The following is a 22,341-nucleotide window of genomic DNA, read 5'->3' on the forward strand; positions in this document are numbered from 1 at the left end:
CTGTACTCATGCACTTTTCTCAGCTTTGAAGATTCTATGAGACAGGAACAGCATCTCCTCAGCCCGGTTCTTGTTTTCTGTACTGAATCCAACCCTGCTCCAGATTGAAGTAACAAAGTTATTTCTCCCAAGAGCTGGTCCCAGACTGTGCAGTGTCCCAGACTCCTTTCTCCAGACTGTCCTTCGGAATCACTCTGACTTCACTGGGAATGCCTGCCTCTGTGTGTGTGTGTGTGTGTGTGTGTGTGTGTGTGTGTGTGTGTGTGTGTGTGTTGTACACGGATGAATACACACTAACATCTACATGTACTCAGAACTGAACTAGAGACCTGTGCATGTGTAGTGTGTGCCCTGCCACTGAAGTGCATCCTCAGCCTTGTGTGGTCTCTAAAAAGGATAGATAGCATCTTGGTTACTGTAGCTTAATCAGACCCCCACACTGCCTGGCACATTGCTCTTATTCATCCATGCCAGTTCATCAAATTGGCCTCTCGTTTTTATAAGGAAGGTGTCTTAGTTAGGTTTTTATTGCTGTGAGAAGGCACCATGACTACAGCAACACTTACAAAGGAAAACATTTGATTGTGGGGGCTCGTTTACAGTTCAGAGGTTCAGTCCATCATGGCAGGGAGCATGGCAACATGCAGGCAGGCATGGTGCTGGAGAAATAGCTGAGTATTCTACATCTTGCAGCAACAGGAAGTCAACTGACTGTCACACTGAGTGAAGCTTGAGAAAAAGAGCACAAAGCCCGCCCCCACCATGACACACTTCAACAGAAGGTGTGGCCCAGATTAAAGATGTGCCCTCCAGACTCAAGGTCTGGATTAAAGGCCTGTGTCATCCACACTTCCTCCAACAAGGCCACACCTCCTAATAGTACCACTACCTATGAGCTTATGGGGGCCAAATGCATTCAAACTACCACAGAAGGTGAATGTGCTCCATGACCCAAGCTATAGCCATTCCTTGTGGGGGTGTGGAAAGAACACTACAGAACAGAGAACACTGGGATGAGTAACAGGGAATAGATGTCACCACGTCACCAAGTATGAGTGCAGCAGCAATTTAGAGAGAGGGGACACTATGCCTCACAGAATGACTTGTAGAGACCCAAGGAAAACCTGGACTCTGCATTCCCACTCGAAATTCTTGAGCCTTTCGGACTCCGTGTTTCATAACTGGGCAAAGAGGGAAGGTTTTATCAGCCTATGAGAGGTCTCGCTGTAAAGAAGCTTGGGGATGAGCTGCGACCCTCCTTTTAAGGAGTGTAGTGCTTAGCATTTCTGCTGGTATTCTTTTCCATCTGGTTCACATCCAGTAGCCAGGCAGAAGCTTGGACCCGCCAGACAGAACATTTATTAACACAGCATGTCCCGCAACAGCAGAAAGAAGTCTGGAGAGTGGGCGGGACAGTTGGTACCCTCTGCCCTCCGTCTGTCCCCTGCAAGCATAGAGGCGCGTGCAGAGAAAGAGTTCCCGCATGAGAATAGTCATTCACCATCACACTTCAGCAGTGACGCTGGCCCAGTGAAGAGGGTGATGAGGCCACTGTCTTGAGCTAGGGACCACTCCTTGACACCATGCCCTCTTCGCTCATGAGGGAACAAAATGGAACAGAAACCATGCAGACTGGTACTCAGAGCTGGCTAATGATCCCTGCAAGACCCCCTCAGAGGAACAAAGAGACCAGGCATGTCGGACACAAACTATGACATTCCGTATTCTCTGCTCTTTTTCACTAAGTACTTTCTGGCAGTGTTTGAACTGCAGCTGGCCCTTAGCTTCCGTGAGGGTTGTAGTCACAGATCACTATTGGTTTTGAATGTGAAGTCTAGTTAAAATGGCTGCTCCTACCTCAAACAGCTCCCTGTGAGCCCCAGCGGTGGCAACGCTAGCCTCAGTGCCCACTGTGGTACTGTCAGCCACAAAGCCACGCAGGCACTGTGGCAGACTCCTGTATCAGTGCACCTTTAACATGTCCCTTCCGCTGTTTTCGGCATCAATATTACGGTTCAAACTGAGTGTGTCCACAGCTATTTCCATCCATCACAAATCTTTTAAGCATGAGCACCATGGTTTTAAACTGCACATGCTCAGGAGTGTCTTGTCCTCCTCCGCTGAGCATGCTCACAGATGGACCCGCCCATCTATGAATATGTCAAAGCTCCCTGGATAAAATCCCTGTGCTTTCTGTGTTCAAGGAAGACAATACCTTCTGCATGGTCCCATGCTCTCCTCACCTGCTGCAGGTATTAAATCTTCTCCACTCTTGATGTCCCATCTCTGCTTCTTTCAGCTTTGTGCTGGCTGACACGAAACCCTTTATTGTTTGGTCTCTATGTCTTCTGTACTGTCACTGTGGCCGCACGCAGCAGGCACCAGCAATTCTGTTCTGTATATTGATCAGAAACTGTGATCTCAGATGTAGGGTCTTACTTGGCTGTGCTCCCTCAGGACAAAGGATTGAAAGATGTTCCACCAAAAGAATAAAATAAGTAAATAATCAAAACCAAAATCCCCAAACGAGACAAGCTCACTATGTTGAGGTCTAACAGAGACCAGTGTTTGATTCCGAGAGGTCAGTAATGTCTAAGGTTGAAATGCAGCCAGCCAGCAGCATTGTCACGGAGTAAGGACAAAACTCAGCCCCAGCCAGTGTCTGGCATTGCCATTCCTCATAACAGCTCCTTGTAAGTCATGACAGGAAGTGGGCCGGTCCAGCTGGGTGTAACCCGGTGTGGAGCCTCACTTTCTGTCTCCAACAATTGCATTTGGTACTGGGTCATTGCCACGGTCAACACCTGACGAGACACAACCTGAGGGGCAAGGCTCTGTTTTGGCTCAGGCTTTGCGGAGCCTGGGAAAGCACGGTGGTGGGATTGGCATGTGAAGCAGCTGGTTGCATTGCTTTGGCAGTCTCCCCACCCCCACAGTGTCTTCGGCTAGCCCCCACCTTCCACAGGTTTCTAGCACTGCCAGCCGTTCCACCATGGAAAAAGAAAGCCCTTGCCGCATCAAAATTAAGAAAAGCCAGGCGGTGGTGGCACATGCCTTTAATTCCAGCACTCGGGAGGCAGAGCCAGGTGGAGTTCTGTGAGTTCGAGGCCAGCCTGGTCTACAGAGTGAGTTCCAAGAAAGGCACAAAGCTACACAGAGAAACCCTGTCTTGAAAAAAAAAAGAAAAAGAAAAGAAAAGCAGTGGTAACAATAACAATGGTAGACATGAGAAGCTTTATGGTCCTCGGGGTTATGAACACTGGTTTTCTTCTGTATTCCTAATTATTTCTTTATTGAAAATTTCATACATGTATACAGTGAAATATGATTATATACAGCCCCCTTTTCTCCTCCAACTTCCCCCATGTCGTCCCCTCCTAACATAATGTCATTTTTTAAAAATAACCCTCTAAGTCCAGTTAGTGCCAACCATATGAACATGGATGTAGGACCATCACTAGAGCATGTGACTCCAACCAGTGGCCACGTCTTCAACACAGAGTAATTCTCCCCCAGAAACTGTCAACTGCCAGTAGCTCCCGAGTCAAGGGTGGAGCCTGGGGGTCATCTGCCTCATCTGGCCTGGAGTTTTGCCTGGCTTGATCTAGAACGGGTCTTGAGCAGGTAACTAGAGCCTTTATGGTCATGAGTGTGATGGCCACATTTTGTCCAGAAGACTGTATTTCATTGTACCCTCTCTCTAACCTCTGGCTGTGGCATCCATTCTGCGTCTTCAGTGATGACTTGGTAGGCAAGGATATATATGTGCAGGGTGGATATTGCAGTCCTGTTAGTTTTAAGTGCTGTCTCTTATTCTTTGCGTTTTGGCCGTTTATGTACCTATACTGGTTTTTGTTTTTAATTTTTGAAATTACATTTATTTTCTTGGAGTGAGGGATCATGTGTGGCATGCCACAGTTGTGGAAGTTGGGATAATTTGCAGGAATCTATCATTTCCTTCCAGCACAGTGTCCTTCTGATCAAACTCAGATGGTCAACCTCGGGTGTCCCTACACACTTATTTATGTGTATGTGTGCACACCTGACTGTGTATATGTATGCTGTGGGATGGTCTGTATGTCAAGTGTGTTGCTGATTGGTCAATAAATAAATCACTGATTGGCCAGTGGCTAGGCAGGAAGTATAGGCAGGACAAGGAGGAGAATAAAGCTGGGAAGTGGAAGGCTGAGAGAGAGAGAGACACTGCCAGCCGCCACGATGACAAACAGCATGTGAAGATGCCGGTAAGCCACGAGCCATGTGGCAAGGTATAGATTTATGGAAATGGATTAATTTAAGCTGTAAGAACAGTTAGCAAGAAGCCTGCCACGGCCATACAGTTTGTAACCAATATACGTCTCTGTGTTTACTTGGTCGGGTCTGAGCGGCTGTGGGACTGGCGGGTGAGAGAGATTTGTCCTGACTGTGGGCCAGGCAGGAAAACTCTAGCTACAGGGTCTTAGAAAGACAAGGAAGATATGGGGGAAGCACAGTACAGAGCCAGTGCAGATGACAGCGTGACTTGAGGTCGCTGTGATTTGCAGATGAGAAGCTTGCTCTGAGGTTCCACATGGCAGGTGCTGCCATTGTCAGGACTGAACCAGCTTGACGACTCCAGTGACAGCCCCAGGTTAGCTTGGAGTGGATGTTTCGTCTGGATTGTACATTCCCAGTTATGTGAGACATGGCCCCTGTATGCACAGATATGTTCAGTGTTTTTGTTTGTTTGTGGTTTGTTTGTTTGTTCTGCCATTGCTTACAAAAGCCTCTGTTTAGCCTGGGAACTACCCATGCTCTGTAGCAAGGCTATGCTATAAACGTGCACCCCACAGCTCATGTGCCATTCATCAGTTCTTTGGGGTGTCTGTGGGAACATAGGGCTGGGCTGGAGGGGTTGCCCTCCTGTTTCTGGCTCATATTAGTAGAGTTGTTTGCTTCCATGCTGAGGCTAGGGGAGTTTCTGACTCAGTTTCTTCACCCTGTGGTTTTAAGGACAGCAGGTGAATTCTAAATAGCAGGCAGGAAAGTCCTCTCTCCATCCACTCCCTGCTTGGTGGGCTGCCCCAATGCTGCAACAGACCAGGCCAGGGATGGACCAAAATGTCTTTAGCAAGAGAACTTGAGACACTGGCTTGCCGTGGAGATGATGCTCATTGCCATCTGTTGTCTGTGGCTTTCCTGGTTCTTGTAGGTCCTGCGGATCCACGTGCAATGCATTGAGTTTGTTTCTGGGTGCTTCTGAACCTTGTTGGATTTGTTCAGGTCTGCGAACATTATTGTTTGCTAGATTTTACATAGAGCATGGGCCCCAAATTCCAATCAGGTGAAAAAGGAAATAGGATTCTGACTACAAGCAGAGGCAGCCTGTGTGACCACTGAGAACATGGACTCCATGTTCAGCTCTGTGACAGGATCTGGGAACCGCACCTACAGAACTACCCCTGACTGGTTGCCGAGACTTCCCAGGCTCCAGGTTCTTTCTGTGTGTGAGTGTGCTGTGTGCACTTTCGTGTGCAGTTGCTCGTGGAGACTGGAGATCAACCTCGGCTTCTCTGTGGCTTTCCGCCTCGATTTTTGAGAAGCAGTGTCCCATAGGTCCTGGAGGTAGCCTGTGTGGCTAGCTGGCTGGTCAGATAGTCCCAGAGGTTGTCTGTCGTCACTTCTCCAGAGCAGGGATTACAGCTGTGTGCTACTGTGTCCGGCTTTGTATGTGGGTTCTGGGACTAGAACTTGGGTGCTCATGCTTTTCTAGCAGGTACTTACCAACTGAACATCTCCCCAGTACCCGCCAAGATCCAGGTTACTCTACAGAATTTGCATCCTGATTGTTAGTCTCCGACACTGTCATGGGCTAACTGTCCCCTTAGAGTGTGACACTCCCCAGAAGGCCTGGCCAAGTGCTCATGCCAATGGTTAGGAGGTGCCTGTTCACCTGTATGAGTGTGTCTTGGGCCTTGGTGCTGCCCACCAGCAGGTGACTCTTAATGAGAAACATTGAGGAAAGTTCCTGTCTGGTGGACAGAACTGTCTCCAGAATAATGGAACTTCCGTTGGGGCGGGGGGGAGGGGGGGGGACTGCACACCACAGTCACGGTCTTTCCTGATGTCACCTCAGGAGACATAGACCACAGTGCTTCTTTTTCCTCCATTGGGCTCCTCACCATGCTGCAAGAGGCTGTCCGTGTCTGTCTGTCCCTGTGCGGCGTGTCCTCCTGTCCCTCTGTGAGGAGGTGGGTGTCAACTGTGTTTGTAGCGCCACCTCCCCTCCATTTCCTTCTTCCTCGTCTTCAGATCGTCAGGCCCTGCCCTGAGGGACCAAAGATGGGGAGTGGAACAGAGGCCAAAGTCTTGTCACAAAGCCCCACACCTTGGGACACAGCTCCTCACAGCCCAGCTGCGTTCTCTCACAGTTCTCAGGCTCCAGGGTGACTCTGTGCCTTGTCTCTCTGAGCTTTGGGAGTTGCAGGTGACCCTTGGTGTCCCTTGGCATGTCTCATCTTGGGGCAGCAGTGTTCCAGTTTCTGACTCCTTTGCTCTGTGTTTGTGTCCAGCTTCATCCCTGCTTAGCAGGTCCCTGGTCATGACTTCGGAGCCCATGCTGCCTGTCTTAAGTTGAGGGCATCCCACAGTGACCACAGGCCTGACAAGACTGCACCCACCATTACCTGGGATCAGAGCTCTATGTAAGATTTGGGGAGTAGGCTCAGGCTATAGTTTAAATGAAGAACATTTCCCAGCATGCTCTGAGTCCTGAGTTCAACCTCCAGAATTGCATAGATTGGATAGGAAGGTCCATGCCTGCAATCCCAGCACTTGGGAGGTAGAGGCAGGAGGAACAGAAATTCAAGGTCATTCTAAGCTACATAAATGATTCACCATCAGCCTGGGCTAGAGACTCACCCCTACCCCACACGACATGAATGAATAAACAACAACAACAGTAAAACACTATTGAGGGATATAGATCACTGTCTAAAGGTTCAAATAGTCTTGTGTTTGTTTATCTCTCAGGTTCGTTCACCCCCCCCCCCCCCGTGTGTGTGTGTGTGTGTGTGTGTGTGTGTGTGTGTGTGTGTGTGTGTGTGTGTGTGTGTGTTTACACGTTTACACATTCATGTGTGTGCAGGTGCACTTGTGGGGGTTATATATGCACATTTGTGCATGCAGAGCCCAGGGGGGTTATACATTCACATGTATGTGTGTGCATGTAGAACCCAGAAGAAAACCTCAGTGTTTGTTCCTCAGACACCACTTCCCGTGGTTTTTGGACAGTCTCTCTCACTTTGACCCGGATCTCACCGGTCTGGCTGGCTGGCCAGTGAGCCCCTGGAATCACCCAGTCTCCGCCTCCCCAGTGCTGGGACTACAAGCACATGGCACCACACGGCACCACACGGCGGTGTTGGGGTTTGGCGGGGAAGCTCTGCTTCATGCTTTCCTCAAGCACCTCACAGGCTGAGCTCTCCCCGGCCCCCACTCCCTCCTTCCTTCTTACTTTCTCCGCTGTTTCCCTGTTAGTGAGTCTGTGCCGACCCTGGATGGCTCAGTCAGGGAAGCCTGAACCCAGGCCCCTGCCCTGGCCTCTGGCTGGTTTATTGACCTGTAAATATTTTCCTCCGGGCTGGCAGCTTTACACCCCTCCTGCGACCCTCTGGGTCTCCTTTTCACTTGCCCCTCCAGGAAATTGTCTGTTTTGTTTCCCACCAATTGAAACCCCATGACCTTGTGACCCCAAGCACAGAGGGCTTTCTTTATTTCCTTCCTACACCAGGTTGTCCTGGTCAGGAAGCCAATCCTCGGGCTCCTAAGTCATCTGACAACATTGGTGACTCTCGGGGCAGTTGGTTGGGCTGTAAAAATCATTAATCATTGATCTGTGTGCGATTGGGCAGAAGGGAGCGGCTGCCTGGTGATGGGATTCTCCTTTAGCCCCTGGGGTCTGTTAATGCTTGGGCTCAGCCCCTGCACAGAGCTGGCAGGCCAGTTAAGGCTGCCTCGGTGCAGAAGGGGAACTCATCTGGGTGAATGGAAGTAGGGGTTTCTATTCCTAACTGTGCACGGTGCCAGGTGGCCCCTCTTCAGTGGGATTCTCAGTCACTGCTGCCTGGCTCATAACCTGATCAGCCATCTAGAGAGGTTTGGGGGATTTCTGTGAGCTGATGGAAAGCTTAGAAAATGATCTGTGCAAGCCTCATATTTTGCCTGTCAGAGAAATGAAGCTGAAAGGTTAGCTGGCTGGCTGCAAATTCAGCCCCGAGGGGAAGGGATATTGTGCACAATCTCCGGGGAGCTTGCTCTCCAGCTTCACTTCTGGTCTCAGGAGAATTGATGGGGGGGGGGGGGGGCAGCTAACTTGGCAGCTCTCTCAGGTCAGCAACACACGTGCTTGGTAAAATATTAGGAAACGATGTAAATGCTTTGGCAAATGTACAAGCAAGATGGAGTGATGCCCAGGAGCCAGAAAGAGAAAGGATTAAAAGCAAGCCGCCAGCTCTAAGCAGCTCTCTACATTTGCAGCCTTGGAGATCAACCTGACTTTCCTGAGCCCTTTCATTTAAGTGACCTGTGACAGGAAATGAGATTCTGACGCTGCCACATGTTTGGCCACATGTTGAAGAATGGGGTGGGTAGCCCTGTGGCCATGCTGCAGACTTGACCTGCCTAGGGGCTTCAGAAGAGAGCCACCAGTAAGACATGGGTGCTCTGGCCAAAGAGTAGTTAGGCATGTCAAAGCCAAAGCTGTGGGGTGGAATTGCCCCAGAAGGTAGATGTCATGGCAGAGAGTACACAGGATTAGAAGTTCCTGACTGAGAATAACCGCAGTAGTGTTTCGGGTCTGGATATCATAAGTTTACTTTCAAGGAGAAGTGATGGATCAGGATAAAAATCAAGTGAACTTCTAATAAACTAAAGGAATTTCCACGTCAGGCCTGAGAAATCTTCTTCCAGCTATGGAGACAGTTACATCGCTTCCGCTTCATCAAGAGTGTGGAGTCTTAATATCAAGCCAGGAAATGAACCCACAGGGTCCACAGCACTGCGGCATTGTGTGCAAGCCTCTCACCCAAAGCTAAGAGCTCCTGTCCTGTGGCACTCCCAGCCAGGCAGCTCAGGAGAGCTCAGCTCAGGCTGAGGAACTCCAAGAAGGTGCCCAAGCAAAACTTGAGCTGGTACCACTGGGAATCAGAGTCCCATGGCCAGGATGTTGTGGGAAATCCAAAGCCAGATAGTTAAAATAAAGAAATGCCACGATCTTATTGAGGAACCACATCCTTAAGCTATTTCCAAAGAAAAACCACCCTACATTGAAAAATTACAAAGCACACTCAGAGGCACAAGGTGAGTGGCTGGCCAGTACACAGTGCAGCCAAGGGACTTTTTTTTTAAAGGAAAGATTGAACACCATGCAGACGAACAAGTTGTGGATTCAAAAGGGAACCACACATACCTTCTAGAAGTGAGAAGTAGCACCTATGAGTTGAGAAACCAGATAGATGGGCCACAGAGCAGTTTAGGCAGTCTAGAAACAAACTCAGAAAGCCATAGGAGGAGCATCAGTACATACACTGACTATCCCAAATGAGAAATGGAGGGGATGGAATAAAGGTAGGATCTTATGAGATAAGTTTACTGCACTGATAAATACATGAGTTTTCAGAATTAAGGAGGTGAACTAAGATCTGAAGAGGCTAACACAGAAGTAATTGTGTGGCTATGACAGCAGATGCTTAGGATGGCAGAAAGGGGAACAGCACTAATAATTAGGTTCAGATTGCACGCAAACAATGGGGACTGGCAGAATTTTCAACAGTTCCCAGACAAGACAGAAGACAACATCACTGCTGAGCTAGAGTTCTATACCCAGCTAAACTACCCCTCACGGTGAAAGTGACAGGTATTTTTACACTAAGAATAAGAGTGTTTACAACCTCAGTCCATCACCCAAGGCACAAATGTGATTCTGGGGGCATTCAGCCACATCTAAGAGGAAGGAAGGAGCTAAGATGTGATAGCGAGGGAAGTTTATAACAACTTGGCCAATGTCAAGGAACCCCAACAGTAGAAACCAACACTCATGATTGTAACTGAGCAACTAAAACCAGAGTGTAAGAACTGAGAAGTGACTTCAAAAGCTTCTGTCATGTGAGAAAGGTCTACGAGAGAGGGAGAGAGGTTTTGTATTTCAGCATTCAAAGGTTCTTGTGTTTGGGAAGCATTGTCAGATGGGGCATGATGCTAATTAAAATTAGTTAAACTAATTAATAAACTATAACCGTCAAACTAATTAAGAAGAGAAATGGAGAGTTTTTAAAGATTGATTTTAAAGTAAACAAAAATTAACAGGCAAAATGAAAACATTAAAACTAAATTAAAATTCATATAGTAAAACATTAGTAAGCTCACGTGTAAAATTATATACAATTTATAAGGTTCATAGACAGTATATCATCATAAAATGGTAAACTATTAAGCAGATGAAAGTAGACTGTTTTAACCAGAAGTACCATGAGGTGCCTTTATGAATCATAAAGTGTTGTTCTAGACAAATGCATTCCACAGTGACCTAAGGATCAAATGATACAGTAAACTTGAGGTTTGATGCCCCAGTCACAAGGTTTCTAGTGGTTAAATGAAGTCAAGAGAAATGCAGATAGCTATTTGACAGAATATCATTGAAACAACTGAAACTCATAGAAAAATTGCCAACAGCAAGCAGGCAAGCTAGATATTGTTTTGTTTTTTGAGACAGGGTTTCTCTCTGTAATTTTGATGCCTGTCCTGGATCTCGCTCTGTAGACCACTCTGGGAACTCACACAGATCCGCCTGGCTCTGCCTCCCTCCCAAGTGCTGGGAATAAAGGGTGCGCCACTGCCACTCAGCAGGCAAGCTAGATTTAAAGGGCATGTACAAACTTACGAGATAGCCAGAGAGAACTCATTACTACCTAACACATGTGGACTGTCTACAAGAACCAAATCTAGGTTGGGCTGTAGAGTGAATCTTGTTGACCTCCAAGAATCAGCATGTAAAAGATGTTTTTAAAAGAAAAATGTATGTTGTCTTTGGGATTTTTTTGTTCCCCCATGCTCCCCCTTTAATGTTTGTGGGTGTTTTGCCTTCATGTCTGTCTGTGTGCCATGTGTGTGCCTGATGGGCATGGAAATCAGAAGTGGGCATTGGATGCTCTGGAGCTAGTATTACACTCCATGTTGGTGCTGGGAATTGAACTTGGGTCCTCTAGAAGAACAGCCAGTGCTTGGATCCATTCACCAGCTTGTTTTTAAAATTTCATAAATTAAATTCATTTATTATTTATTTACTTACTTATTTTCTGACTTATTTATTTATTTATTTACTTATTGTTTGGTGTGTGTGTGTGTGTGTGTGTGTGTGTGTGTGTGTGTGTGTGTGTGTATTCTTGGCATTAAACTCAGGTCATCAGGATTGGTGGGTAGCACCTTTATCCCCTGAGCCATCTTACTGGTCCCTAAAACTTGTTTTTCTTAAAAACAAACAAACAAACAAACAAACAAACAAACAAAACCCCTGCAAAACCTTAGGGCTGGTAAGATGGCCAAGCCAAAAGTCATTAATTTGGTCCCTGGAACTGGAAGAGGAAAGAATTGACTCCATTTTATTCTGATGTCCACATGCATGTGGTGGTGTGTGTGCACATGTACACATACACTCAAATAAATTAACAAATGTAAAAAAAGCACGCCTTTAATAACTCATAGGTAAAAGAATCTTAAAGTGAGTTACAAGCCACTTGGGTCTGACCAACTATAGGAAGATTAAGGTGATTTATTGTGTGGGTAAAGAGCTTGAAGGGAGATTTCATGTTTTACACCTCAGTTGCTAATAGGGAAGGAATGAACTGTAGAAGTTAGGAAAAAAAGAACATAAGAAAGATGAACAGATCATTCCCCCAGAGACACCCAGTGTCCAAGAAACATTCTGGAAGATCGGTGCTTACAGTGACTTCTAAAAACACTAGCTGCACACAGTAGTGTGACACTTTGTCACATGCAGCAGAATGACAAACACTTCAAAGTCCCCTAAGACCAAGTGTTGTCGAAGTCATGATGGGGGTACCTTACCTGGGATGTTCATAGGGTACCCATCTGCAGAGACTGGGACAAGCGAAAGCTCCCAGGATTGTACCTCCACATCCAGCAGGTACTTTTGAGGTACATTTGAATGCATGCAGGACCAGATGTGCACACAGATGGTCAGTAAATCCTTCAAAGCCCAAATGTGGAAATAGCTCACTGCCCCTCCACTGGGAAATGAGTAACAAAGCTGTAATTTGTTTATATAGTGGACTATTACACAGTAATTAAAGAACGGTACCGACATAAACCAGTTTGAGTGAGAGCAGGCAACTAGAGAAGGTGGCCTGTCAAGAGGAAGTTCCTGAAACTCTAAAATAATGCACACTGGAATGATGGATAGTCACTCCCTGGAGGGAGAAATAAGGGACCAGGGAGGGCCTTTCCATTGTATCCCAGACATCTTAAATGTTCTAGGGCAAGTATGGCGAAAGGTAGCCATCAATTTTTTACGTTGTTTGTGGAGATATGTCTAGCCTTGATTTCTGTGTGCTGCAGTATTTCAGCTTTTATTGGCTTTTAATCTACCTGAATTTACGGACAGAGCAAGTGTCAAAAGGCAGGAGAGAGGTGGAAATTCACAACAAAAGGCTGTGCGGCTGGCTAGTGAAGCTGGTGGCTGGGTAAACATTCAAGACAACAACTCAGAGCTATTGTGACCGATAGGCCAGCACACTAAAGTCCCGAGAGAAAAGTGAATTCAGTGGACAGTAATGACACCCTCAGAGTTCACTGTGCCCTGCTTTCTGTATCCTGTGACTGTATCTCCTTGCACAGCACAATGCCTTTGTAGGTGTGATTAAGGACTGTACATGGGAACATCACCCTAGATTTACAGGTGGCCCCAGGGAAACCCAGAAGCCCTCACAAAAGGGAGACAGAAGGACCAGAGTCCAGAGTAGGAGTGTGCAGACAAATTAGGGAAGGAGCCTGGAGCCAAGGAGTGAGTAAGGGTGGTCCCTGGTGAGGAGCAAAGACCACCAGGTTCACACTCAGACCCTCAGGACAGGATCAGGACAGGATCAGGACAGGATCAGCCCCGCCAACACCCTGGTTTTTGTCTCCCCCCCTTTGTGGGCAGTAACAGGCTTCTGTTGTTTCATGCCATGATGTTTTAGACGTTTGTTAAGATGATTCTAAGAAATGAGGGCATTTCACAGAAGATTGCTGTCGTGAAGTTTCCATACAAACCTTTAACCATGTGGCCAAAACACAATAGGAATAAAATGATGTGCATCACTAAGGAAAATTACAGAGTGGCTGGTGATCTACCTGAAAAGTAAAACAGGAAGATCTATGTGAAGAAAATTATAACTCTCTTCTGAGCAGATGAGGTCTCAAGTGGAATCTGGACTGTACCGCTTCAGTGCCATCCAGAACTCAGCCCTGACACATACCCACACTGCAGGCCTGCTCCATAAGAGCCCTGGTATTTCCAAGGAACTGAATAAGGTGACTCAGAATTAATCTAAGAGAAAATGTCCCCGAAGTAGCAACTGTCACTCTGGATGTCAACATGTGCATGACTAATCATGACTTAACATGTGTGCTATGATGTAACAATGAGCAGTTTGGAGGCAGAGGGACATGATAGAGCTCCTTTTACAGATGGAAGGCAGCCAGTGAACACCTTCTGAAGAGCCACATTGTGGGCCTAGTTGGTGTTGTGGGTTTTGTTAGTGATTTTCATGCTTAAAAGGGTCCCCAGCCAGGCGTGACAGCCTGCGGCTATAATCCCACTGCTCTGGAGTTTGAGACAGAAGGTTCAAGCCCCACCTGGGCTATGTGAGACCCTGTCTCAAAATAAAATAATAATAATAATAGAAAAACCATCAGGCCTCAGACAGTATAGAAGGGCTGCAGTGTGCCTTCCAGAGCAAAGGTGTGTATCGGAGAGGCTTTGTCCAGGCATAAGTCCCAGGGCTGTGGCCAGGACTTGAACATGACTGGCTCAGCCATATGTATTCAATCAGGTCTTCTAAAACAGAACCACCTGCCATGCATGGTGACTCAAACTTGCATTCTAGCCAGCATCTGGGAGGCTGAGGCAGGAGGATTGCTGTGAGTGAGAGGTCAGCTTGAGCTACATAATGAGTTCCAGGCCAGCTCGAGCTATAGAGTGAGACTTGTCAGAAAAATAGCCTCAAGCAAAACTCAGAAGCCCAAACCATGTCTAAGACTGCCCTGCACTGGTAGGCTGGCAAAGTGTGACCAGTGACTCTCAAACCAGACCATGCGTCTCCAGACGCCATGACTCGAATTCACGGACTCAGTGTTCCCAGCAGTGTTCTAGGATGTGCTGTATGCAAATGGAAAGGGACACCTTCCCTCACGGTGAGTGTGCAGGAGCCCAGGCCCTCCTCCTGACCTTACCGTGTTTGCCCTGTCACCCCATCCCCTGCAGGTTACTTTCTGAATTTTCTGGAGCCCGTCAACAACATCACCATTGTACAGGGCCAGACAGCAATCCTGCATTGCAAGGTGGCAGGGAACCCACCCCCCAATGTTCGGTGGCTGAAAAATGATGCCCCGGTTGTGCAAGAGCCGCGGAGAGTCATCATCCGGAAGACAGAATACGGCTCTCGGCTGCGGATCCAAGACCTGGACACAACAGACACAGGCTACTACCAGTGTGTGGCTACCAACGGGCTGAAGACCATCACTGCAACCGGAGTTCTGTATGTGCGTCTCGGTGAGTGGGGACAGCAGAGGTATGATGCTAGCACACAGCGTTCACAGTGCAGAGCAGGGGACGTGTTTGGTATTGTAGCTGAGCATGCATAGGCCAGCTAAAATCCAGAAAAACACCCCAGGGCCTCTCCCACAGAGCACAAGAGCTCCTTAGCCTGTTTACAGCTAATAAAGGAAAGTAGTCGCATATGGAGCAGTCTGTAGACCTGGGCCACAGACAGGCATCCCAGACATACAAGGCGAGCAGGGATGAGTGTGGTAATGCCACACTGCTGGAGGCCAGGTCGCAGGATGATGGTGGTCATGCCATAGACAACAGGAGCCAGAGCCTAGGACCCGTCTGTGGCTCCACCACACAGGCCAGGGCTCACTTGCTGCTCTCTTTCTGTGGTTCTATCCCAAGTGTGCACCCATCCTTCATGGGCAGAGCTGGCCCCACTGGGCAGGAACAGGGTGCAGTGCTGAGTCTCTGCTTGTGTCGCATGGGACAATAGGATTAAATGCCAGAAGTAAATTATCCCGCTCTGACCCAGTAAGGGAAGGTCCTCGGCAATGCACGCCTTGGGCCTGTCATCTGGGCTCGCGTTAGAGGCAGCTCTAATGAGTAGAACAGATTTCATGAATAAAGTTTAGATGAGGAGCGAGCAGGGACAGGAAAACTGCCCACCCATGCTTCTATACAGGAAGTTCTCTTTCTGGAGTGTCTGATGTCACGGGCATGTCCTCATGAGTGGGAGGAGAGTCAGAGCCTGAGGACAGCTGGCCACAGAGAAGCGGCTGGACTGCCCATGTTTATCACTGGCCATATTAATAACTTGTCTTTTTGTTCCACCTTTTAGGTCCAACACACAGCCCAAACCACAACTTTCAGTAAGTATCTGTCTCCAGTCACTTGACTGCCATCCTGAGTGTTTCTCTTATGAGAATGCAGGTTTTGAACCCTAAATGCCGTGTCTATACTACTGAGTTTACTGAAAGCTGACTCAGAACTCAGATGAACAGGCATTTAATTGGAGTTGGGAAACTTACAGTATCATAAAAACAGATGTTAATTGCTTTCAGCTACCATAATTGCACAGGGCAAAGAAATGGGATACCTAAGCCTGCCTGCCAGATTCTCACGGGGGAATTTGTGGACATGGAAGTCATTCTCATTTTGCAATCCAGCACCACCAATCTGCAGTTCATATTTTTTTTTCTGGTGTTAAAGATTGAACCCAGGGTCTTCCACAGGCTCAGCCACTGAACTGTGTCCCTGGACTGCATCCCTGCATCCCTGGCACCTGCAGTTTATAGATGTGTGCACTGAGCCCCAGGGCATCCTCTGCAGCAGTTCTCAAATCCCCCCTAAGGAGGAGCCTGAGGCTCATGGGTCCTTAGGGAGCTCTGGATGGATTGTGGCCTTGGATTTGGGCCTTTCGTTTCCAGTGAAACACCATTCCTTCACAGCCCAGCCGCTGAGGGATGCCTCTGCACTGTGCTCTCTAGGTTTTTCTCTGCCTGGAGAGTTATTCCTTCCATTGTCTATGTGTGTGAGTGGGAATCGTCCTTTCTGACAAGACCCTTTCAGATTTCTGAACAAGAGCAGAACTTGTTCACTGGTTCCCATTTCCACATGGCCTTGGGACTCATAGGATGATGAACGTGTTGAGGTCACAGGACAACTTGGAGGAGTGAGTTCTCTTCCATCATGTGGGTTCTAGATACGAGAACTCAGTTGTCAGGCTTGGAGGAGTGAGTTCTCTTCCATCATGTGGGTTCTAGATACGAGAACTCAGTTGTCAGGCTTGGAGGCAAGTGCCTGTACTCACTGAGCCATTTAGCCAACCTCTAGGTGGAAACAAAAATTTCCCTTTTTCTGAAGAATCCCTGGGCTTTTTGTGTCTTTTTACAGAAGGTCCCAGTTTCCTCGAGCTGCTCTGATACTGTTTAGATTGCACTAATAATGAATTCCCAGGTTAGTTGGTGAGGAGTGAATTTTCCTCCCAGAACCACTTCTGTCGTGTTCTAAAGTATCCCCTCCTGATGTTTTATTATGAAATATTTCAAACATGAAATGTTGGGAGGAATTTTAGAGTGAGCATCCAGGCACTACCAGCCGCAACTAAGCACTTACAATTCACTCCGCTGGTTTCATTGTGTCTTCCTACCACCATCCATCCACCCATCCATCCATCCATCCATCCATCCATCCATTTACCCACCCACCCACCCACCCATCCATCCATCCATCCATCCATCCATCCATCCATCCATCCACCCATCTATCCATCCATCCATCCATCCACCCACCCACCCACCCACCCATCCATCCACCTACCCATCCACCCACCCACCCATCCATCCACCCACCCACCCATCCATTCACCTACCCACCCATCCATCCATCCATCCATCCATCCATCCATCCATCCATCCATCCACCCACCCACCCACCCACCCATCTATCCATCCATCCATCCATCCATCCATCCATCCATCCATCCATCCATCCACCCATCCACCCATCCAGCCATCTGATTTCTTACTTATTTCACTGAGTGTTGCAGACAGCTTCACACCTATCCCGAAATACTTCAGTGTGGACACCAACAGTGTTCAGAGTGCATAGTGTTTACAACCAGTAACAGAGACCTATGCCCTTATAGTCATAGTTTCAGATACAAATGTGACTGTAGCTGTCACATGTTAACATTCTGAAGCAGAGCAGATTTCCTGTTGTGGGAAGATGTCACAGATTTAGAATATTAGGGTGGGATAGTCTTTTAACTTGGTGCTGGATTAACCTGACCCTGCTGGCTTTGAGTGTAATTAATTCATTTCTAAATCGCCAAATGAAAACTTGTATAGCCAGGCCTCTTAGTGCAGGTTTGTAAACCCTGTCATGTGGAAAGCTGAGGCAGGAGGAGAGTTAGGGCTAGCCTAGGCAACTTCATGAACTCTGTACTTAAAAAACAAAATCAACAACAACAAGAAACAACCAGAGCCCTTGCCTAGCTTTCCCAGGCCTTAGGTTCAAGTCCAGATACAACACACAAAATAATGAATAAATAGAATAAGCACTGAAATTTGTGTGTATTGTCTTAGAGTGCAGCTTGACAGTAGAAGTGCCAGCATGCAGAACACCCTGGGGTCAGGCCCCTGCACCAAAGCTTACATATGTTTACAGAATACAGCATGACGTCTTGATATATTTACGTGTAGAACGACCCAATCGGGCCAGTGAGCATATGCATTATCTCATATAATTATCTTTATTTTTTGTGCTGAGAACAGGTAAAATCTGTCTGTTAGCAATTCTTAATTATACATTGTTCTCAACTATACTCACCATATTTTAAATAGGTTGCTTGGGCTAGGTTTATTGTCATGCCCAGTTGAAATCTGTCATACTATGATCATCATTCCCTCAAGCTGTTCAACTCCAGTCTCTGGTGGGTGCCATAAGGGGACAGAGAACTGTCTTTGATGACATCCCTGTAGACTGAGGTGACAGGCCTTTCTGTGGCCATGACTTTGTTTTTCCTATTGATTTTGAAATTCTCTGGAAGTTCAGCAAAATGAAGACTCAAAAGCAAGATGGTGAACTTAATACACTAAATAACCCCTTGGTTCTCTGCATGCTCCAGGAGTGGCCAGTCTTTCCTGCTAAGTGGCTCCTTTGTGGGTCTGTGTCCTTGGCAGACATAGCCTTCCTGGCTGCCCTTGGTCAGTTGGTCTGTCCTGTAGGTGTGGATGGCAAGCTGAGACAGTGACTGGCAGAGGAGGCTGAGTGCATCCTCATGTAATGTGACATCAGGGGAGCTGCTGTTGGTCCTTACACAGCAATGTGACTGGCTGTCCCAAGCTCCCTCCTTCCTTCTGCCCTCAGAGCGCATGTTGGTGCCGGCAGCCTGCGCCTTCTGCTGCTGTGCAGTGTGAGGCAGGTGGCTGTCCTGGGTGGTTAAGGGATTTACTGTCATCCTTCTCTCTGCCTGCAGTTGGTGGTAAGGAGGGTGTGGGTAGAGAACAAAAGCTTAAGAAAGGGTGGCGCCTCCCTTTCTGCTAGGCTCGCTCAGGTAGCCGTTGAGATGACGCCCAGGGGATCATGCATGCCTGACATTTCATCCGTGGGCTTGGCTTCGTTTCTGCTGTTTTAACTTAGCAGTGGTTCGTGTTGACTATAATCAGCTCATACACCCCCTACAACAAACAGTTAGGAGTGGGCGGCACGGCCAGGTGCAGTGCTCCCTGGAGCCTCAGCACCAGAGTCCCACCCTCGTTCTGTTGTCCTCCATCAACCTTGGGGTGCATGGGCATGTGTGTCGTACTGCTTCAGCCAACCTCGGGGTGCACGGGTGTCTGTGTCACACTGTTTCAAGAAAGCGCCTTGTGCCTTTGAGCGGTAAAAAGTGAGCTAGTTCTTGGTACTTTGGAAGTACCTTCCTTGGAGCCATGTCCTAAGCCCTCCTATTTTCTGACTTACTTGGACACCAAGCATGTCCAAGACTGCCACGCTGTTCTCCAGCTGCATGATTGTGGCCCCAGAATCTCCATTACCAAGTCCAACTGACTTGGTGCTCTGCAGACCTGGGACCTCAGTTGAATAATGAGTGTCCCTCTCCCTGTGCCTGGCTCACAGGCGTGCATCAGTGTTTCTAAGCAGAGCCCCCAGCCTCTTCCCCAGTTCTCCTGCTGCTATTTCAGGAGAGCATTCTTAAGTCTAATTCCAACTGTATCCGAATTACAGGAAAATAACAGGATAAAAACAATTTAAATTGCCACTGACAAGCCAGTGACTAGAGATGACTTCAGGAGAAGTTAGACTGATTTATTATAAGGAACATTCTCAGCAAAAGACCAATTTAGCATTTGACACTAAAGCCTAGAGCAGCAGTCCTCAGAAGTTCAACTCAACCTCAAGTAGAGCTTGAAGGAGGGAACCTGGACTTAATTTTTAACTCAAAGTCACCTTGTTATAATATGAAATGTAACTTGGGGGGCTGGGGGAGATGTGTCTATGAATAAAAATGCTTGCTATGCAAGTGTGAGATCCTGAATTCAAATCCCCAGAACCTATGTAAAAATCAGACATATGGTGTGTGCATCTGTGCTCCATTGCTCTTATGGGACGGAAGGAGGGGATAGGAGAATCTCTGAAGCTCCTGGGTCAGCTAGCTTGGAGTATTACGGTAGGGAGGGCAGTCCCAAACAAGGCGGAGGACGAAGATACGCCCACATTCACACACAGGAGTACATGCACACACAGAAAGAAAGGTAATTATCTGTAGTGAATAAAATCCTTAAATCCTGTAGTGAGTAAGAATTGTGTCTTAATACTTAAGTTTGTGCTGCCCCAAATGAAGGTTTTATATGACAATAGCTATAAGCTATTGTCTGGGTATTACATATTCCAATCCCTTTAACGGTGGGTCAGCTCCCCCTCCACAGACACTCACCATGCTGATGCAGTCTCTAATCTAGATAGTTCCTTGACCCTTCTGTGACTTTCTGCTTCTTAGGATGTCCCCCCCCTGGAAGCCTGTCTTGACAGGGAGGCTGTGGGGCTTGCTTCCTGATTGCACGGCCCTGCTTCAGTTTCTCCTGGGCCTCTGATTCCTACTGGTTACATCTCTTTACTCTGTAGTTCTAGGCTGTCTGTCTGTCTTCCTCCCTGGCTGTAGCTTCCCTCAGTAGCTGTTTCTTTTCAGGCTTCCAGTGTGGCTAGGCTCTGGTCTGAGCCTGGCAGCGTCAGGTAGAGCAGGGGGCTCTGATGGCCTTTGCACACCTCTGAGGATCTTCTGTGGGGTGGGAACATGTTTTCATTCACGCTCCCGACTTACAGGCCTAGGATCACGTCAGAGGCTTGTTCAAGAAGCCCCTGCTTCTCTGCTGTGCCCCCTGGTGCAGCAGCCCTGACAGCTCTGCTGCCACCCACTAGAGTTGCCTAGTTTTCATTGTCATGGGATGGCACATTGAAGGGATTTAGAATCACCATGGAAACATACCTTGTGTGATCAGTTGTCCTGACTGCAGACACAATGTGATCGGTTGCCCTGACTGCAGACACAATGTGATCGGTTGTCCTGACTGTAGATACAATGTGATCGACAATGTGATCGGTTGTCCTGACTGCAGATACAATGTGACCAGTTGTCCTGACTGCAGATACAATGGGATCAGTTGTCCTGACTGCAGACACAATGTGATCGATTGTCCTGACTGCAGACACAATGTGATCGATTGTCCTGACTGCAGACACAATGTGATCAGTTGTCTCACATTCCTGCCGCTATCACTTCCTCACTGTGTAATGGACTGTCCCTCAGACCATGAGCGAGAATAAACCCTTCCTAACTCGGGTTGCTGTTGTCGATATTTTATCACAGCCAAGTGTTGCACAAATCTTAAAAGGTCTTATTAATAAAACAAACCTGGAGACAGGTATTGGGGTGAACACTGAAAGATCAGAGAAGCAGAACAAGCCACAGCCACCTCACCTTGCCAATTCCTCAGCTGATCCAGTTTCCTCAGACTGGAAGCTTCTGAGTCCTTATCCAGAATGAATCTCAGCTGAACTGCTGCTCAAAAGCCTAAAAGCTTAACCAGGCTAGCTCCTGGTTTTCACGCCTTATATACCTTTCTGCTTTCTGCCATTACTTCCTGGGATTAAAGGCTCTTGTTACCACGCCTGGCTGTTTCCAGTGTGACTGTGATCCAGGCGGATCTCTACCTCTGGAATGCTAGAATTAAAGGCGTGTGTGCCACTGTTTTCTGGCCTCTATATCTAGTGGCTGTTCTGTTCTCTGACCCCAGATAAGTTTATTAGGGTGCACAATATTCTGGGGAACACAATATCACCACATTTCCCCTTTTTGTCTAAAATTTCAAAAGCTTATAACTGATACAAGAAAAACTATGTCCAATAAGTATATACAATATATACAGTCAAGAATTACATTTACAATGTCTAGTCCATTAACATTTGACAGATTCAGACAAAAAACTCCATTAATATATAACAATGTCCAGTCCAGTAACATTTGACAGATTCAGACAAAAAAATTTTCATTACTTATCCTATTTAAAACAAGTAGTTCCTTTTTAAAAGTAGATTCAGTAATTTCCCTTTTTATCTTATCATATCTATATTCTCTCTTTTTTCTTTTCATAATAGATTCAATAATCTACCTTTTGTCATTTTTATATCTTCCCCTTTTTCTTTTTAGAGTACATTCAATGATCTACCCATTTATCCTATTATTTCTTTATCTCTTTTCTCAGAGTAGATTCAATGATCTACCTCAGCCGAGAGTTCTAGAAAGGCCAGGCTGTGGAGAAGGGAGGACTGACTATCACCCTGAGCCCTTTCCAGCCCCTTATGTGTGTGTCTCAGCATCATCCGTATTATCCACACAGTGGGCACCAGGCCACACCTGGGAGTGTCATGTATACAGACAACCTTGCCAGTCTTTCAGGGACAGACCTTTGAAATGCCCTCTGTTGCTATAGAAAAGGCACAGAGCACCTACATGGTCTGCCACTGTTCTTCTCAAA

General features: G+C 47.2%; 1 protein-coding gene across 1 annotated transcript in view; it reads left to right on the top strand.

The window, feature by feature from the left end:
• Ror2 (receptor tyrosine kinase like orphan receptor 2) overlaps positions 1–22,341 on the top strand; it is a 189,769-nt gene that overhangs the window by 152,334 nt on the left and 15,094 nt on the right. The window contains exons 3-4 of the mRNA XM_052729213.1: positions 14,519–14,806; positions 15,645–15,675. Coding sequence (XP_052585173.1) covers positions 14,519–14,806; positions 15,645–15,675 — 319 coding nt within the window. The remainder of the gene's footprint in view (positions 1–14,518; positions 14,807–15,644; positions 15,676–22,341) is intronic.

The sequence above is a fragment of the Peromyscus californicus genome, unplaced genomic scaffold (assembly GCF_007827085.1).
Source record: "Peromyscus californicus insignis strain IS unplaced genomic scaffold, ASM782708v3 Scaffold_8__1_contigs__length_139910024, whole genome shotgun sequence".
Taxonomy (NCBI): Eukaryota; Metazoa; Chordata; class Mammalia; order Rodentia; family Cricetidae; genus Peromyscus; species Peromyscus californicus.